Below are 15,763 nucleotides of genomic sequence, written 5' to 3'. Positions count from 1 at the left end.
GTTACTAAATTAGTTTTGGTACTCACCGTTAATTTGGGTCTGCCACACCGCGTCCCCTACACCCCACAGTCCAGATATCACGAAGAAAACGGTGGGGGACTCCGGGTTGGGCCTCCAAATCAGCAGCCATACGATTAGACCCAGGTGCAGGGCTGCGCCCATGACCAGGATGGGAAACCGTCCGATGTACTTCATGGCCGAACCGAAGAGCAGCGAGCAGAGCGCGTTCACTACGCCGAAGCAGATCATCACGTAGCCGATGGAGCGGATGCCCAGCGCGCAGGACACGTACGCCTGCGGGCGTCCAGAACACCAAACCCCAATGTGAACAACACAACACCAACTCGGGAATTGCGAAACACTCATAACAACTCTGTGTAATTGAACGTCCGTACCGGTGAACACCACGCGGACTTCCGCGTTCAAATTGTAATACGTTTAAATTCGACGGGCACCGCACCGGTGTAATACAAGTGCCTTCTCGAGAAATACACGTTTGCAATGCCCTTTATGGCCGAAATGAAACGACAGTAAATTAGTAGTAAGCTGGATTGTTATGGATCTGTTTCCTGCGAGTCTGTATAATGACGTATAATGAATCATCACCTGCGTGTAGTCTGCTCCAATGAACGCTTGTTCCATTCCTATCCACAGCGTGATGGGAATGAGAAGCTGTTGATTTGGTTTTTTAAGCTGGTACGCGGTCGCCGACAGCAGCTGTATCCCAGTCAGCTCCTTGGACGGATCGGCCTTCCTCTGCTTCTCACCGTACCTGCGCGAGATATGCGATGAATCGGTCAATAAAACTATCCGCGGGTACCACCCCGCGGTCGCTCCCCACAAGCCTCCCGAAATATTACGTGAATGACCCCAAGAAGAGAAGACAGACTTGCCGCGGAGGCTTCTGCCGTTCTCCAACTTGCTGCCGACATCGCTTCGGTTACGTGCCCGTGCGAAACATTGGGCGAGAAGAACCACACTTGTGTTACGTACCTGGAGAGAGGGTCCACGAGGAATGCGACCATGAGCACAGCGACAGCGACACAGGCCAGGTAGATGGCGCTGATCTCGTAGATCTCGCTGTCGGGCGGGCGGTGCAGGTTATGATTGTCGCGGTGGCCGCCGCCTACCATGCAGAAGTTGGCGCCGCAAGACAGCAGCGTGTTACTGGTGTTGTCCGCCGCCTTGCCACCGTGCACGCCTGACGAGAAGACTGCGCACACACGCGTAAAGCTTTACTCGCGATCGTATTCATGGTCATTTAAAAGTTTCGCCAAGGTAAGCCATTGTTATTTTAAAAGAATATCGTAATGTACAAACCTAAACTAGAGATAAGATTGCCCCACAGTTCAGCTGTCTGCCACGCCAGAAAGAAGAATCCGAAGAATCGGACGATGATCCCATCCACGGCTTGGTCCGTCAGCTTGGCGTAGACGCTGCCGGCCTGCGTGAGATAGGTGGCTTTCGAGGTCCACATGGGCGCCGCGCCGAGCCCCACGACCACCCCCGCAGGTACCAGCGTATAGAAAGCGGGATAGAACTGCGCACCGATGTAGGGCGCGTAGCACAACATTGACAGGCAGAGCGTCCACTTCACCGTCAGCCTTTTAATGAGAAACGTGGGCACGAATATGCAGGACACGACGAGCGCCGCATAGATGGAGCTGAGCGAGACCGTGCCCAGGCCGTCGGCCGCGTTGATTGAAGACTGCAGGTTGGCCGTGCCCTGGAAGGCCGTGAACTGCACCATGAAGGCGGCGCTCACGGCCGCGACGTTCTTCAGTATCCGCCACTTCTCATTGCGGGACAGCTTCACCTTGCCCGAGGCGTAGGCGTCCTCGTCGGAGGGCAGCGGCGGCGGCTTCACGATGTCGCCGGTGTCGCGGTCCGGCTGGTACGCGTCGTTGCGGTAGCCCGCCTCGCGCTCCGTCCGCTCTTCACGCCCGCCCCCGTGCTGCGTCGCCGTCATGCCGCGCTGCTGCTACTGCCCTGCGGGAACATCAACAGTAACTACAGGTTGCAACGAGCTCGTCTCGCAAGGTTGTTGTTTCTGAGCAGCGCGTCGAATGTTTACTCGTATGTAAAATGAAGATGGCGGCGGCGCGTGCTGAGGCTGCTAGGAAACGTCCGCGAGGTCGCTCCGAAAACATCGCGACCAAAACGAGCGCCCATTGTCTTCTGGCTTAATGTCTCCATTATCGCAGCGCCCGCACGCCGTATGACGACACCGCTTACACAGCGACACGCACCATACATGAGTGTCTTACTTTATTTTGAAACCGAGGCACGAACAGATTTTCTGGTAGCAATTCGGGACGTTTTAAATCTATATTGTAAACGCTGCTTCGCGCTGTCCGGATGCCCGACGCCGTGTCGATATAGCGCTGAACGCAGCCGTTCCGCGTCACAAATAAATCGCAGTTGACCACGGACAATCGATTACCGCGAGCGTGAGGGCCGTGCCCGCGCCGGTTTCCGGCACGGCTGCCGGTTACCGTGAACCAGCGCTCGCCCGCGGCCGGCGCGGACTTACTTAAAACAAAGCGACGGGTGAGTTCGCGGCACATTTTTCCTTATGCTGGTCACTTCATAGGATGCCGAATGCCGAACACTGTAATAACTTATACAATTGCTCAACAACCGTAGTACTGCCGACGGGCATGACGGGCTTATGTGCCCGCAGAGGTAATCGAGATAGAGCGCGCGCCCTCGCTGCCCGTAGCTAAGTGAACGCGGGCATCGTCATCAGGAAACCTTGTGCGAAGCGAAAACGAAACCGAAGGCTGCGAAGATTAGCGAAGGATCACTCGAGAAGATCGCCATCGGCCTTGCCGAGCTAGCGGTCATTTGACGCAGCGCTACGGTTTTTTGGGCGGTGGCGTCATCTTGTAGTTGGCCGCCGACCTCCTCAACATGACGCCCGGCGGACTCGCGCGTATCCACCGATTTTATTAAAGTAATAATAGCACAAATGCGTCGCCCGTCCGCGTCGTAGCCAGTTAAAGGCGCACGAGCGACGACCGGTCGCCTCTTTGTACGGCGCGCACATGCGATCAGTAGGATACTAATTTGATTTCTTCTTCCAAACATTAGAAGGACGGGATCGGTGACCGGTCTCATGTGCCGATTAATAATATCTGCTATCACAACACGCGCCATGCGATGTCCTTGAGTTGTTAATGAGACGAAGTCATGTCCAAAGAGCGCGTCGTGTTATCAGCAATTTAAAAAAAATAAAAGGTGGAATTAAGATCGACGTGGGTTTAAATTGAACTTAAATAGCACGGCCTTGGCGCGGTTGCAGCTGCAACGCACCCTGGGAGCGCCCGGTGCAGGATGCGGTCAATTGGTTTCGTCGGGAGTGGCGTCTCGTTTGGAAGGGCGTGCGTACCCCTCATTTGTTCATGTTATTATGAATACATGACAACGCACACGTTCACACCAGTATAGTCCAGCACGACTGCGGATTGTACTCGCGCGCCTTTCATGCAACGAAACTGAACCTCTCGAAACGAAGCCGAGCAAATTTGCAGATTTGGTCTACTTGCTCGCACTATTCCACTGCGCTGTTTACGATATTTTTACAAGATAATATTTGTAATTAAGGGGTACAGATGAATCTTCCAGGACTTAGTTTGCGTATTGACTGTTTCTACTGTCGGCACTATGTGACCGTGTCCGCGATGCTCAGGAAGCAGATTGTACGGCTGCAAAGTAAAACAGAGGAAGTCGCCGGTGTTCGCGCGTGTGTTTAAACTGACCAAAGGTTTCGTTGGTAACCAGTCCGAATGTGTATTCCAAGGACGCCACACGCGGCAAGCGAGGTCACGTCCACTTATCACGATATGTCAAAGGCGGTTCGCCGAGACCCACTTCGCGCTGGCTATTGGGAACTGTGACGAGATATTGTTGATTGTTGGTAATGAGCGAGCCGGGGACCTTCGGGCCGCTGCTCCCGCGCGATTGCTTTTGTCACGCGAGCGGCTGCTTGTACATGCGGCACCGCGCCGACACCGTCACGCGACTGCGCTGGCTACTTTTGAGACGTTTTGTTTGCGAACTGTTTGCGGGAGCGTCTCTGAACTACCATATCCCTTCGTCATAAGATGATTGTAAGAAAATCGTTCCGGTGAACACGAGACCAGACACGACTGTGATCGCTTGCAGTAGGCTCTTGCGGCGGGGCAGCGGGGCAGCGGGGCAGCGGGGCAGCGGGGCAGCGGGGTGCGCCCAGGTAACGGGGACGCCCGCGACGGACCGGTTCGGCCGCGGCGTTCGGCTTATTGAAATCATTTCCTACTTCGAGCTACGATAAACGTAAATAATAATCGAGTCCTACATTGGCATGCGGCGCCGCCGTGGGCTAAATTCGCGACCGGAGACAAAAAACCGTTCAAACGAACTTTCTAAGAGCCGCGCCCGACGTCGGAGACGAATTCGCCTCTTCAACATTCCGCGCGCATGCGCATGCGCTCTCGAGAGAACCGTAAGCCCGCTCGCGCTGTGTTTACCGTTCCGCCGAACGAGTTTTCGTTTGTCTTTTTGTGTGAGGCGAGCCCCGACACCCCACGACAACGCGCGTGCTCGCGTGGTCCAAATAAGGCAGCACGCGCACAGCGCTAATTAGGTGAGCCGGTGTGGTCGTGCGCGATCGGGCGCGCGCCGGTGGCGACCGCCTCGCCCCGGCGCGAACTAATTCGGTTCGTTTATTAAGTCGTTGATCCAGAAGCATCTGCGCCGCAGCTAACTGCCTTACTCACGCACTCGATCCACTTTAAGACATCGATTACGATTTGACTACTTCCAAGGCGTTTCCGAGTACCAGCGCTGAACAAATCATTATATCGGAATGCACAATGAACTAAACCATCATTTACAAATTATATATGAACCTCAACGAAAAAGGTTACACGTAAACCCAGATGAGCCGGCGGCACTCCCTAGGATTGTTTGCGCGCAGGGCGACCAAAACGTTTCGTTTCCACTTTAAAAGTGGCGCGTTGTCTTTGATTGACTTTATTTCAAAATATCTTAGTTTGCAATTCTCTGCGCTTGTCAATGCGCATGAAAATGTCCAAGAACTTACGGTCGGAGACAATTTTTGATAATGTAGTACCGTAATAAAACCCATTAAGTAGCGACGCGCCTTCGTTGGAAATTCCAGTCGCGACGTAGCGCAACAGCCGGAGCTTGTTGGGGATGACTAACAACAGAAACATGCAGCCACGGGCGCACGTCCCGCCCGCGGCCGCTCTGCCCGGACCGACACTCGGCACCAATCGTGCCAGTGCCAATACCTCCTGGCTCGTGAATCCCTTCCGGAGGCAACGAAGCGGTAATGCCGAACTGCTGTCGGCGGGCGACGCTTATTGTTGAAACTACAACAACGCTGTCGCGTACTCCTGCAGTTACAGTGGCACCGCTGACTGTAACAGTAACCGCTGATCTGGAGCTCGCCACGCACTACGAAGCGGGTACAAACAACTCGCGCGCCATTACGCGTGGTTATGTTATGTATATGTTTACCTTATCCGAGCTCTAATAAACTTTCTCTCTCTCCCGCTTTATTACCACGCAGCATGACCTCCCATCGTACACAGTCGCTTTAACAATGGCTAGCAGCGCACCGCCGTGCCGACTGAGGCGGCCGGTCTGAGGTCGGACGTGCTGGCCGCTGGCAAAAACGGGGGTTTGGCTGCCACCCGCAGTCTGCACAAATCGTAAATGCCACGGAGACAAGCAGTGATGATGCATGATCAAAAGTAAAGCTCCGCCCTCTCCCGCAGCGGCCGTGTTTCCACCCGGGCCGAGCGCGCAGCGGCCGCGGACAGATGTTACGTTATTGACATTGTTCGTCGCAAACGCGGCGCACTGTACTTGTCCGTACCGCACGATGGGCACGTGACGTAATAACCACTTAAAATTTTCCATGGGGCCTGGGAATACTTGTTCACGTTGCATTATTTTGCTTTTGTCTTAGGTTCACAAAAGAGCTGCTACACCCAAAAATACATATCATTGAGTTTGAGGCACGTACAGACAAAGTGAGCCAACCCGATGTGGCCACGGCTTTCATTAAATTAATGTATTAGTAACAAGTTCTCGTTTGTGGTTCGTTTAATAAAGGCAGTCCAATGGCAGAAGACCAAGTCTTGCGATCGTAGGTCGCGAATTTGATTTCTGGAATACAATCTTATTTAATTCACACTTAATGCGTTAATTTTATGGGATGGCTACTGCTCACAGATAAGTTTCCAGAGGATATCATAATACTATATAGCCAGCCATTGCCAACCCGACTGCTAAGCGCGGCGACTCCGGTGTATCCACCCATAGACATCTAGAGAGCATACACCATGCTTTGCAGTGGACGCCTATGAGCTGAAACGACGATATTAATGCACGTTACCGCATCATGTACGATGCTATGTCGATTCGAATAGGGGTAACGATCTGATAAGGAAATTGAATCAGGGAACGTGAAATAACAAACATTTTAGCGTCGCTAACGAAACACTGAACTGATATCGACTCGGTAGTTAGTGCTATTATATGCAAGTCACATACAGAGGCGGGCGCACGCTGTCCGTGAGAGTTACGACATGACGACAGTTTAAGTGTTATTTTGTTTCGAGTTTAGTAAATATTTTAATCCGAAAATTGGAAATGTTCAATCTGAATTGGAACACGTCACGGCGTTCATAGATACCACCACATCAAACAATCACCGAGGTCGGATAATGCCTGCGTTGTACTCTGTTGACCAATTGGGAAGCCTCTTTAGTGCTTTCAGCATAAATACGGTCATCTTGTTTGTAACCTTGCTCACTTGTCAAGATTGTCTCTTCCGTAAATAAAATGTTTCGGTGTCCTCTCTTTGCGTACCGCTTAAGAAGTTGTTTTGATTTGATCAGCCTATTATTCTTAAATATCAGTTGAGGAATGGCCAGCTTGTCTTATAGCTGCCAGTTATAGTAGGTGATATCTCCGTCTCCTGAGACAAAATGGCAATTCGGGTTCACTGCACCCGTCTATTGCCACGGGCTATCGCCGCGTACACCGGCACTCCGTTGCCGGAGGAGTATTTGCGAGTTGCATTTGGCACCACACCTGTCGACGTCACGTGTGCAGTCGCAGCGATTCCGTTCGGTTCGTGGCCCCGCTCCCTTTTAACATCACCAAATATTTTACAACTTGTTGGCGCGTAAACAAGGAAATGCAATGAACGATCACATAAAAATAGCAGACTCGAAATTCAAAAGTAACATTTGGTCTATTTTTAGTTGTAACAGTATTTATGGCCAGATTAAGTATAGCATTTGCATGTATCGGCCTACTCTTGTATTCTTAGAATAAGGATGTACAAAAAAAATAATATAAAACATTGTCTAGAACCACTTCCTCGGATTTTTTTCTTTTCCCGTTTGTCTTATGTTTATTTGTTCACCGTACAACATGCTGTGGTTGTGAACAATTTTAGTTATTTAAAATTGGGCTACGAGCTCATGTTGGGGCTCACCCACCGGTTAACTTTTGATGTCGTCGTGACATGAACTCGTCGAGGTTACGGAAAAGGAAAGCCAACTCCACACCCAGGCACTCATTTGTAAGCGTTCGCGGTTTTATTGGTACATGAGATTTTGTGAGTTTACGTAAATGTACATTCCAGCGTATGCGTGTTGTTTGTCAAAATAGCTGGACGGCGAGAGGTTGTCGAGGCCGAAGCGGTTGCGCCGGAGGTTGGGGCCTGCTCTATGCCGTGAGTGAGGTGCGCACGGTCTGTTCCTGGCGAGTGGCTGCGCGGGCGCCAGTGGTCGCGCTATTTATAGCCGGCTCACTTTCTTTAGCGATGTTCCCGTGAGCGCGCGACCAGTTTTTCCCGTTGCCGTGGCGGCTATTTGCGGACGCAGCCTCCGCCGATAAACCTGCCGCATACACAAGAAGGATTCGTCCGGCGCGTAGCCGACCGCCCGGCGCCGGTGTAAACTCTGCCGAGTGAAAGTCGGCGGGGCGAAGAGGGGGACTGCGGGGTCAGTGCGGAGCGCGGCCACTTCGCATCATGCGCGCTCTTGAAACATTTTGCGTTCCTTGTTTTTGCTTTTTTTCGGTCATGCGGACCGAATATTTTAGTACACTGTTGCCTTATTGGCTTTCACACATTCCGCGAACTTGATTTCTCACCAAGTGGAAGGTGATTAGTCTAAACCTCGTTAAAGTAAATTGGCTCGAAGGCTCCGTTTGAAACATCAGCTCTCGGGGCACGGGTATGTTAACGTCATTTGCAGTAGGTATTACCGGATTGGGTGTCTGCCAAGCTCTCATATCACTTGGGCGGGCGCTCCGTGCGGTACAACGGCGAGCCCGCGCACCGGCAACTGCAACGTAGCACGTCTGACGTGCAGGTAGACAGACGTCTTTGGTTGCTGAACGCTGGCCGCTTCCAGACGGACTCATCGAAAATCTATGGAGGGGGCCTATATCCTGCAGTGGCCGTTTACAGCTGAAGATGATGGTTCCGTATGAATGTTAGGAAAACAAGAGACGGAAAAAAGCCATCAGCGCTTCTATCTAGATTGGTATAACCGTCCTCACCGGCGAGAACAGCTGGTTTTGATTGGCTGCTAATCGCTTTGTTAGCTTTTAGCGTTATTGTCGTCGCAACGAGTCGAGAGTGAGTCGAGAGTGCGTCGCGTCCTCAGAACAGTTGTTTCCATCGTAGTATTTGTACTGAGGGGGCAGCGGCAGGTGCAGGCGGGTGAGTGCGGTAGAGAGGCGCAGCCCTTGAGTATACATCAAGTGCGGCGACCTCGCATGGGGATCTTGGACAATTATTGCGTTCGCCGCCGTCTCGGTCGCCAATTCCGATCCTATTAAGCTAAACGACGGCGTCGGTGTGGGGGTCGCAAGTACCCGCGACCGGCGCCTGCGGAGCGTGAGCGGGACGCGGGGACAGTCGTTCCTCGGTACGCTTGTTATGATGCAATGTGCGCAGGAGTATTTGGTCTCAGCCCGGGACTGATCTTTGACAAATGTCCTCGCTGCATCGCACCGCATGCTCGATATGGACGTGGCTGCGCTTACGCACCTCCTTGAGTTGGGCTTTAATTTGATTGTAATATATGGCGACCGGTATCGTCTTGCGGGGTGCGGTATAGTGGAGGGGAAGGGGAGAGGAGGGCGCGTGAGGCGTCGCTGGCGCCATGCTAATCGCGGCCCCTGCAGCGTTAACAATGCGCCGATACGGAAAACACTTTGCATTGTCTTGAATTTTTATTGCGTCGTGACCGAAAAGCTCCTGCTGAAGTCTGCTCGCGACTTTGAGAGCGAGGGGAGCACCCGCCGCGCTGCGCGCAGCTCCCGCTGCAGGCCTGCGCGATGCGATGCCGGCTGCGCACACTTTTTAGGTTTTGTACTTAGTAAGTAGAAACTTTTCGGTGGAATTGATTTATTACGGTAGCTTTGACACTGAGGACATCGCGATGACTTGCCCAAAGCTTATGCGCAGGACCGGGCTCGCGAAGGTAGAGTACGGGGCCGGTGACGCAACGCGCCTGACGGCTCGAATCGATTCGAAAGCCGGCGAACCTTGCACGTTTACTAAAGTTTCACCATAAGCAACACGCGGACGCGCGGCCTGCTGCCGCTCCGGCGTGCAGCTCCAGTGTGGACGCCGCGCGCTGCGCCTCGGCCGCAGTAGCGATAAACCGTCGACACAAAACGTAAATCAACTAGTTAACTAAAGGTTTTAATGGACTTATGTAAGCAAAGTACACAATATCTGTTTAATAAAACATCATGGTGTCCGTAAACGGCAATTATCCGCGGCCAAGCGCACCATTGTCTTTGTAATTACTGTGTAATTGGCGTGCGACGGAGTCCAGCGTGCCCCCCCTCCCCGCGCCCCGCGCCCCCTCGGACGCACTTGGCCGCTCTGCAGGCAGCGGCACTCCGCACACGACGGCACTCCGCGCGGACACGCGTCCCGCCGCCGGCCGCCCGCTCCGAGCCTCCGCTGCGGGGCAACGTGGCCGCCGAACGCGAGCTATTCAGTCGGACGGTCGTCCGCAATCCGCTGCGGTCACACCGTCAGCGGCTCCGGATACCTCGGCGCCGGGCCACACAAAGGCGCGCGTTTCGCAAGCGCACGGTGTTACGACACGCCGAGTCGGCCTTATCTTGTGCGAAACATTTGCTCGAAACACGAATTCTCTCACGTCGTTTTCGTCATCGCCCGCATGCATCCCCACCGCCTCCCAAGCGACTCTGATCACTCGGCGCCAGCGCAGCTGGCTCCGGCTCCCTGTATTCGTATATAGATCGTTATAAAGAATGTCATATAGATAATCCAACACACGTTCGTTCGGCCGACTTACTGCAGATTAACTCGAAACTGAAAAGGTTTGTCTGTTCACATAACGAACATCGATGGCGTCACGTTTTTCAACCCGGAAAAATTGCGACGCTCACATCGTTCGCAAACGGAGCCGGCGCGAAAGCCTAGCTAGCAGCGAGAGGTCGCGCGCTGCGTCACGAGCGGGCCGCCGCCACTCGCTCGCTGACGGAACCTGTTTATAGTCGTGACGATTCCAACTGCCGACGATCGTTTGAATCCGAGCCGCGGCGCGCAAACAACACACTCGCCGCGCGCGGAAGGTCGCAGCCGATATGTAGTCGCTGGTGCGCGTTGAAGTACGCGCGGCGCTCCCGGAATGCGGAAGCGCACCGGCAGCAGGCTGCGCAGGACAGTCGGCTCCGCGCACGGCTCCATCCAAAGCCTTAACCACGACGCTTACCGCTGACGGAATCATAACGCTTTGCGCCAAAGGCCGCAATCTTTAGAGCTCTTTGTGTGAAACTAACGCCAATATAAAGTGCACTAATTACCAGCTAAGAGTTTGTTTTGATGAAGCGGTAAAATTATGATCGATACTAATAGCGTGTACCACGGCTGGGCAGGCAGGCAGGCTAGTTAGGAAGTGATAGAAGCACAAGATAAAAGTCATATTGAAACGTTGGCGCAGTCTTTGAAACGTTCGTTTTATGCGGTGATCATTATGATGCGACGAAGGCGATCCCACAGAGACGCGCGTGCGCTCAGACGCGCCAGATTGCGAACGCTGCCCGGGGCGTCTGCCCGCGTCTTTGAATAGCTTCTCCTCCGGCTGTGAAGTGTTCTTTCCCTTCCTATTATCATCCTGAAATATCCCTCGTGCTCACGGCTAACTGCAGCTGCCGCACGACCGCTGCCAGCGATACTGGTGAATGTTGATTTTGCCTCGCGGCGCAGGCGGCTGACTGCGGCGGCCAACACTTCTACGGGAACGTTAGAAACTTTTCACCCCCCAATGTCACGATACGATATCTGAGTCATTGTCTATTCAGTAAGAGGTGTTGCAGCTGTCCTCACGCGCGTTTTAATAGAGCCAGCTCGTCATGAGCGCTAAATGACTGTTGTATTATTAAATATCAACAAATCGGGCTTCGCTCTAACAAGCGATAGGAAGCCGGTGATAGATAAGAGGGTGATACACTGTCAGTTGCATTGTTCTAGTGTGAGCGTGTGTCAGGAGGTGTCGGAGAGATGGTACGAGGCGCTATACGTACTACGTAGTTGCAGTGGTTGCAGTGGTTGCAGTGGTTGCAGTGGTGGCAGCGCCGGCGCCGCACCGGGCCCACGCCGTGCACGCGCTGCACGGGTGGCGCGCGAGCAGCGGCCCGCGCCCCGCAACACGCGTCCTGCACACCTGCTGACGGACCTACAAGCAGACGGCGCGGTGAGCGGGCGGCAGGGCGGGCGCTCAGTTCGGAGACGCGGCGCGCTCGCTCGCTCAGCTTGTAGCGCACAGCATCGATACATTGACGCCGGCTAATTGCTTCCTCGAACCTCTCGCCTTTACGTCTACACAAGAGTAAAATCAAGTTCGTTTGAAAACTGAGCACGTTTTCCTCATTCGTTTCTTAAAAGCGATTAAGCCGTTAAATGGCCGCGTGCACCGAGGCCGCGCCGCGAGCGGGCCCTATCCATAGGCCTGCCCGGACCGCGCGGACGGGCGGAGGTGTGTAGACACACGGTGGCCGGTCCCGGCGCAGCGGGGACAGGGAATTTTGTATGTTTTCCTTAGGACGGTCGAGGCGTACGTTGAACGGACACGTCCCCGAGGCCACGGCGCGCATCTGCGCGTTTTTTGTCCGACAAGGCGCGGTCAAGGTTAAGTTTCGAGGAGACGTAAAGCTTGTGGAAATAAAACCGGATCCATGCGCCTCGCGCGAAATTACATCATCTCCTCGCCGAAAGCTAAAAATATGTTTTGTTTTGAAGTTTGCGGGGGGCGGAGCGCGGCGCTGCCCGCGGCCGAGCCCCCGACGCGCTGGCCCGGCGGCCAGGAACCGTTGCTAGGAGTTAAGGTGCCGATGAAATCCACCCGTGTCCCAATACAAACGCTTAGGGAATGAAATCATTTTACGTCGATTACCGAGACGGCCCGCGCGCGACTCTGAGCAAACGCAACAAAGTTCGCGGTCGGCTCGCGCCTTCGAGCTGAAAGCAATTGACCGGCCAGTTTGGGTTTTGTCGCTACGAGAATTTAAATCAAAAGCCGCTATCACGATCAGAGCCCTGATGTAAGTAAAACACTGATAAAAGTATTGGACAGGTTTCTTGCTTGATTTTTCTGATACAAAAAAAACCAAACCGAAATAGGTGATTCTGCTAGAAAACTCGGGCTGATCGCGCGGCGCGCAACTCCGCAGGAAGAGCTGCGTCGTCACGCACTCTGAAGCAAACACAGTCGCGGCGCACTAATTCAGAAGCAATTCGCAGAGCCACGCACACGCACAGCTATTGCAATAACGAAAGGAATATGCATTATGGAACTGATCAAAAATTATTTTGTCTTCGCACGGGCGCCGGCTTGCACTTGCCCTACTTATCACACAATATACTCACGACACTTGCCCTACGCAGCAGGTTGACGGTGTTGGTTGAAATATTATCTACTTGCACACACATTAATAAAAAAGTAAGGAATATTATTCCTAGCGCAATAATAACATTGACGTTAGAGCAGTGGTGTCCGAAGAGACGGCCACGCCCCACAGCGAGGCAATTCGAAAATAGACTCGAAACGAGTTCAATCCTTTTGCTTTAACATAAAATGTATATTTGAACAATAAAATCACATAGGAGGACGTAAGAATTTTAGAAAGGCTTAGGTGGGGCGTGGCACATGAAAGATTAGGAAACGCTGCGTCAGAGGAAACTGTTGGGCGCACACCGAGCACCGAGGCCCGCGACGCGCAGTCGCCCCGCCGCCGGTGCTCCCGCGGACACGGTGTCCCGGTTCAGCGGTGATCTTTATTCAGTTTAACCCCAAGCAGTCGCACAGCTCATATCGGACAGTAAAGTCAAGAGAAGTCAAATCTTTTGCAAACAAGAGTTCCTGCCGCTAAGACAGTCGGTATTGTTCAGGCTAAACGCAAATAAACTTATCAGTCTTCACGATCATTTTAATCATAATTGCACAGGTCGTCAGTAAATGTAAAAAATTTCAAAGCAATTATTAATATTTAACCCCACGTGATTTCATTAAAGTTTTCTCTGTGATTGTTATTTACGAAAAGAATATTTTAGTACAGTATACTCGTAGCATGTATGGTTCGAGATTGAATGGAATCGTTTCGGTTTCCAAATGCAAAACGTACGACTCAGGTTGTTGTAATAAATAACAATTGACGGGAAGTTGTTTCGGCAGCGGTTGCTGAACGAGCGGGACAGTGTCTACAATAACGTGTAAGTACAAGGCAGCAGCGGTAATGTTCAGCGAGGCGCCGCTCTGCACGTGTTGCTCGCACCGAGGGGCGCCGCCGGCTGCGGGCGCGGGCCAGCTCGTTGCCGTTGCTCGTTGAGTGCCGTCAGCTGTGCAAATTTGCACCGCCGCCCCGCGCTGCCGCCCCGCGCAGCCGCCCCGCGCTGCCGCCCCGCGCCGCCGCCCCGCGCCGCCCCGCCAGGCGGACGGCCAAAGAGTACGATACACAATACAACAGCAACATAAATAAGTTCTTAGTTTATGTGCGTTTATGTCGGAATGAAAATCCCACACGACTATCAGACGTTGAAACTATCTCATTATTTTCAGTGCGATGACACCAGTATGCTCGTAATGTGAAAGAATATTTAATTTTATCACCCGGACGATAGATTGCCGTGGTGGGCCCACACCCTAGCCTCTTCGGTCATCGGACCTGAACCCTGTTGATTTTTTATCTGGGGTTATTGCCAGCTGTATACTAAACCGGATATAACACGAATTACGTTTTACATTGAACCAAGCACATTTGAAAACCAGAAGAAAAACAAACACGTATGGAATACTAGAAGAAAAAGCCGCTTACTATGTTAATATAGCTCGTAATATAAAAAATATATCATTTGGCCTTTCCTTTTTATTTATCAGTTTAAGCGCGGAACAGTAACGAAATAGGTGCCGCAGCGCCAGCCTGCGCCGCGGCGCCGTTGCCCGGTCCGGTGCCTGTGCTCGGACGACATGCCAATATCTAATTGATTACCCTCAGCACTATACGTCTGTTGTTTACTGAAAAGAGCCGCAAATGCTCAGGCGATCGGCTCTACAAAAACCTTCCGCGGCAGGCAATACGCGTCAGTAAGAAACGTCGCTGCTCCCTAACAACTAAATGATAATTTGAACATGTTGTAGTGTGCTGGTCATATGAAGTTACCGACGATTGTTTTACTCGAACGCCGGCTAGTTTTTAAGATGGGTCGGAGAAAAATATACACGTGATTATTCTGCAGCCTCTCAAAATGAACGTTAATAATATTTAGCTTTGTTAAAGAAATATGTCCATCTTCGTGTTATTTAAAATTTGATTCGGCAATGATTAGCTGCTGCTACGCAACACAAAAGACTCGCGTTTGAGCCAGGTCTGGGATCAGGTTAGAGGAACCCCGGCGCGAGCCTTGCGGCGGCCTTGTAACATTACGTTAGAGAACCTAATGATACATAAAACAATCAGGTATTTTAAAAAAAATCACTATTTCTCAAACATCTGCCGAACCTCTACGAGTTGCTACACAAGCACGGTGGAAAGGGACAGGTTGCCAGCTCTGGACCACGACTGATCCGTCGGTCGTGTTGCACCCTGGATATATTAATGAACATTATATGGGGATGGAGGTCACAGCTTTCAGAAGAACACGTATTTGTTTGTTGCTAATTAAGATGGTAAATAGAGGTCGAGTCCAACGTAATGTAACATTTCCGCGATTCAAGTTAAGTAAGGCAACAAAAAAATTGTCGGCGCAGTGCGCGTGTGTGTGTGTGCGTGCGTGTGTGTGTGTGTGTGCGCGTGCGTGTACGCGTACCGGCGACTAGCACCGACCAGCGCCAGAGTAGTTGACGGCGTCGTCGTTGCGACCCGCGGGCTCCCCCGCTGCGACTTGACGGCCTGACAACACTAGGCCAGTGCTAACAACAGATTGCTGATGATGATGCTCATCTCTATACGCACAGACGGACGATGGAAACTGTGCTCTCACAAAAATTATGCTGTGGTGTTATTATACTAACACGTTACGTAAAGATAAAAGGCCAGGAAGATAAAGCTATGTTCGGCAAATATTAATAGTAAAGTCAGTCGACACGACAGTAGTTGCACCGACAATTAACAGACATTAGGAAATATTACCAAATGTCAGCACCGGGCCGATATCAACCTCAACACGCTCCGCGTCGTTGCGCGCTTT

General features: G+C 52.3%; 1 protein-coding gene across 2 annotated transcripts in view; it reads right to left on the bottom strand.

Annotated features, from left to right (window-relative positions):
- LOC137921498 (UNC93-like protein) overlaps positions 1-15,763 on the bottom strand; it is a 33,542-nt gene that overhangs the window by 5,790 nt on the left and 11,989 nt on the right. Inside the window, exons 2-6 of one of the 2 annotated variants that reach the window (XM_068764286.1) lie at positions 11,605-11,756; positions 1,321-1,989; positions 994-1,213; positions 607-772; positions 27-294 (exon numbers count right to left, since the gene is read on the bottom strand). In XM_068764286.1, coding sequence (XP_068620387.1) covers positions 27-294; positions 607-772; positions 994-1,213; positions 1,321-1,969 — 1,303 coding nt within the window. In that variant the 5' untranslated portion in view covers positions 1,970-1,989; positions 11,605-11,756. The remainder of the gene's footprint in view (positions 1-26; positions 295-606; positions 773-993; positions 1,214-1,320; positions 1,990-11,604; positions 11,757-15,763) is intronic. The other variant, XM_068764277.1, reaches the window with a different exon arrangement.

This window comes from Battus philenor, unplaced genomic scaffold (assembly GCF_028537555.1).
Source record: "Battus philenor isolate CCGP_79_NKW_IND1 unplaced genomic scaffold, ilBatPhil1.0.hap1 SCAF_1, whole genome shotgun sequence".
Taxonomy (NCBI): domain Eukaryota; kingdom Metazoa; phylum Arthropoda; class Insecta; order Lepidoptera; family Papilionidae; genus Battus; species Battus philenor.
Note: the sequence above shows the minus strand (reverse complement) of the source record. Positions and strands in the feature narration are given on the sequence as shown.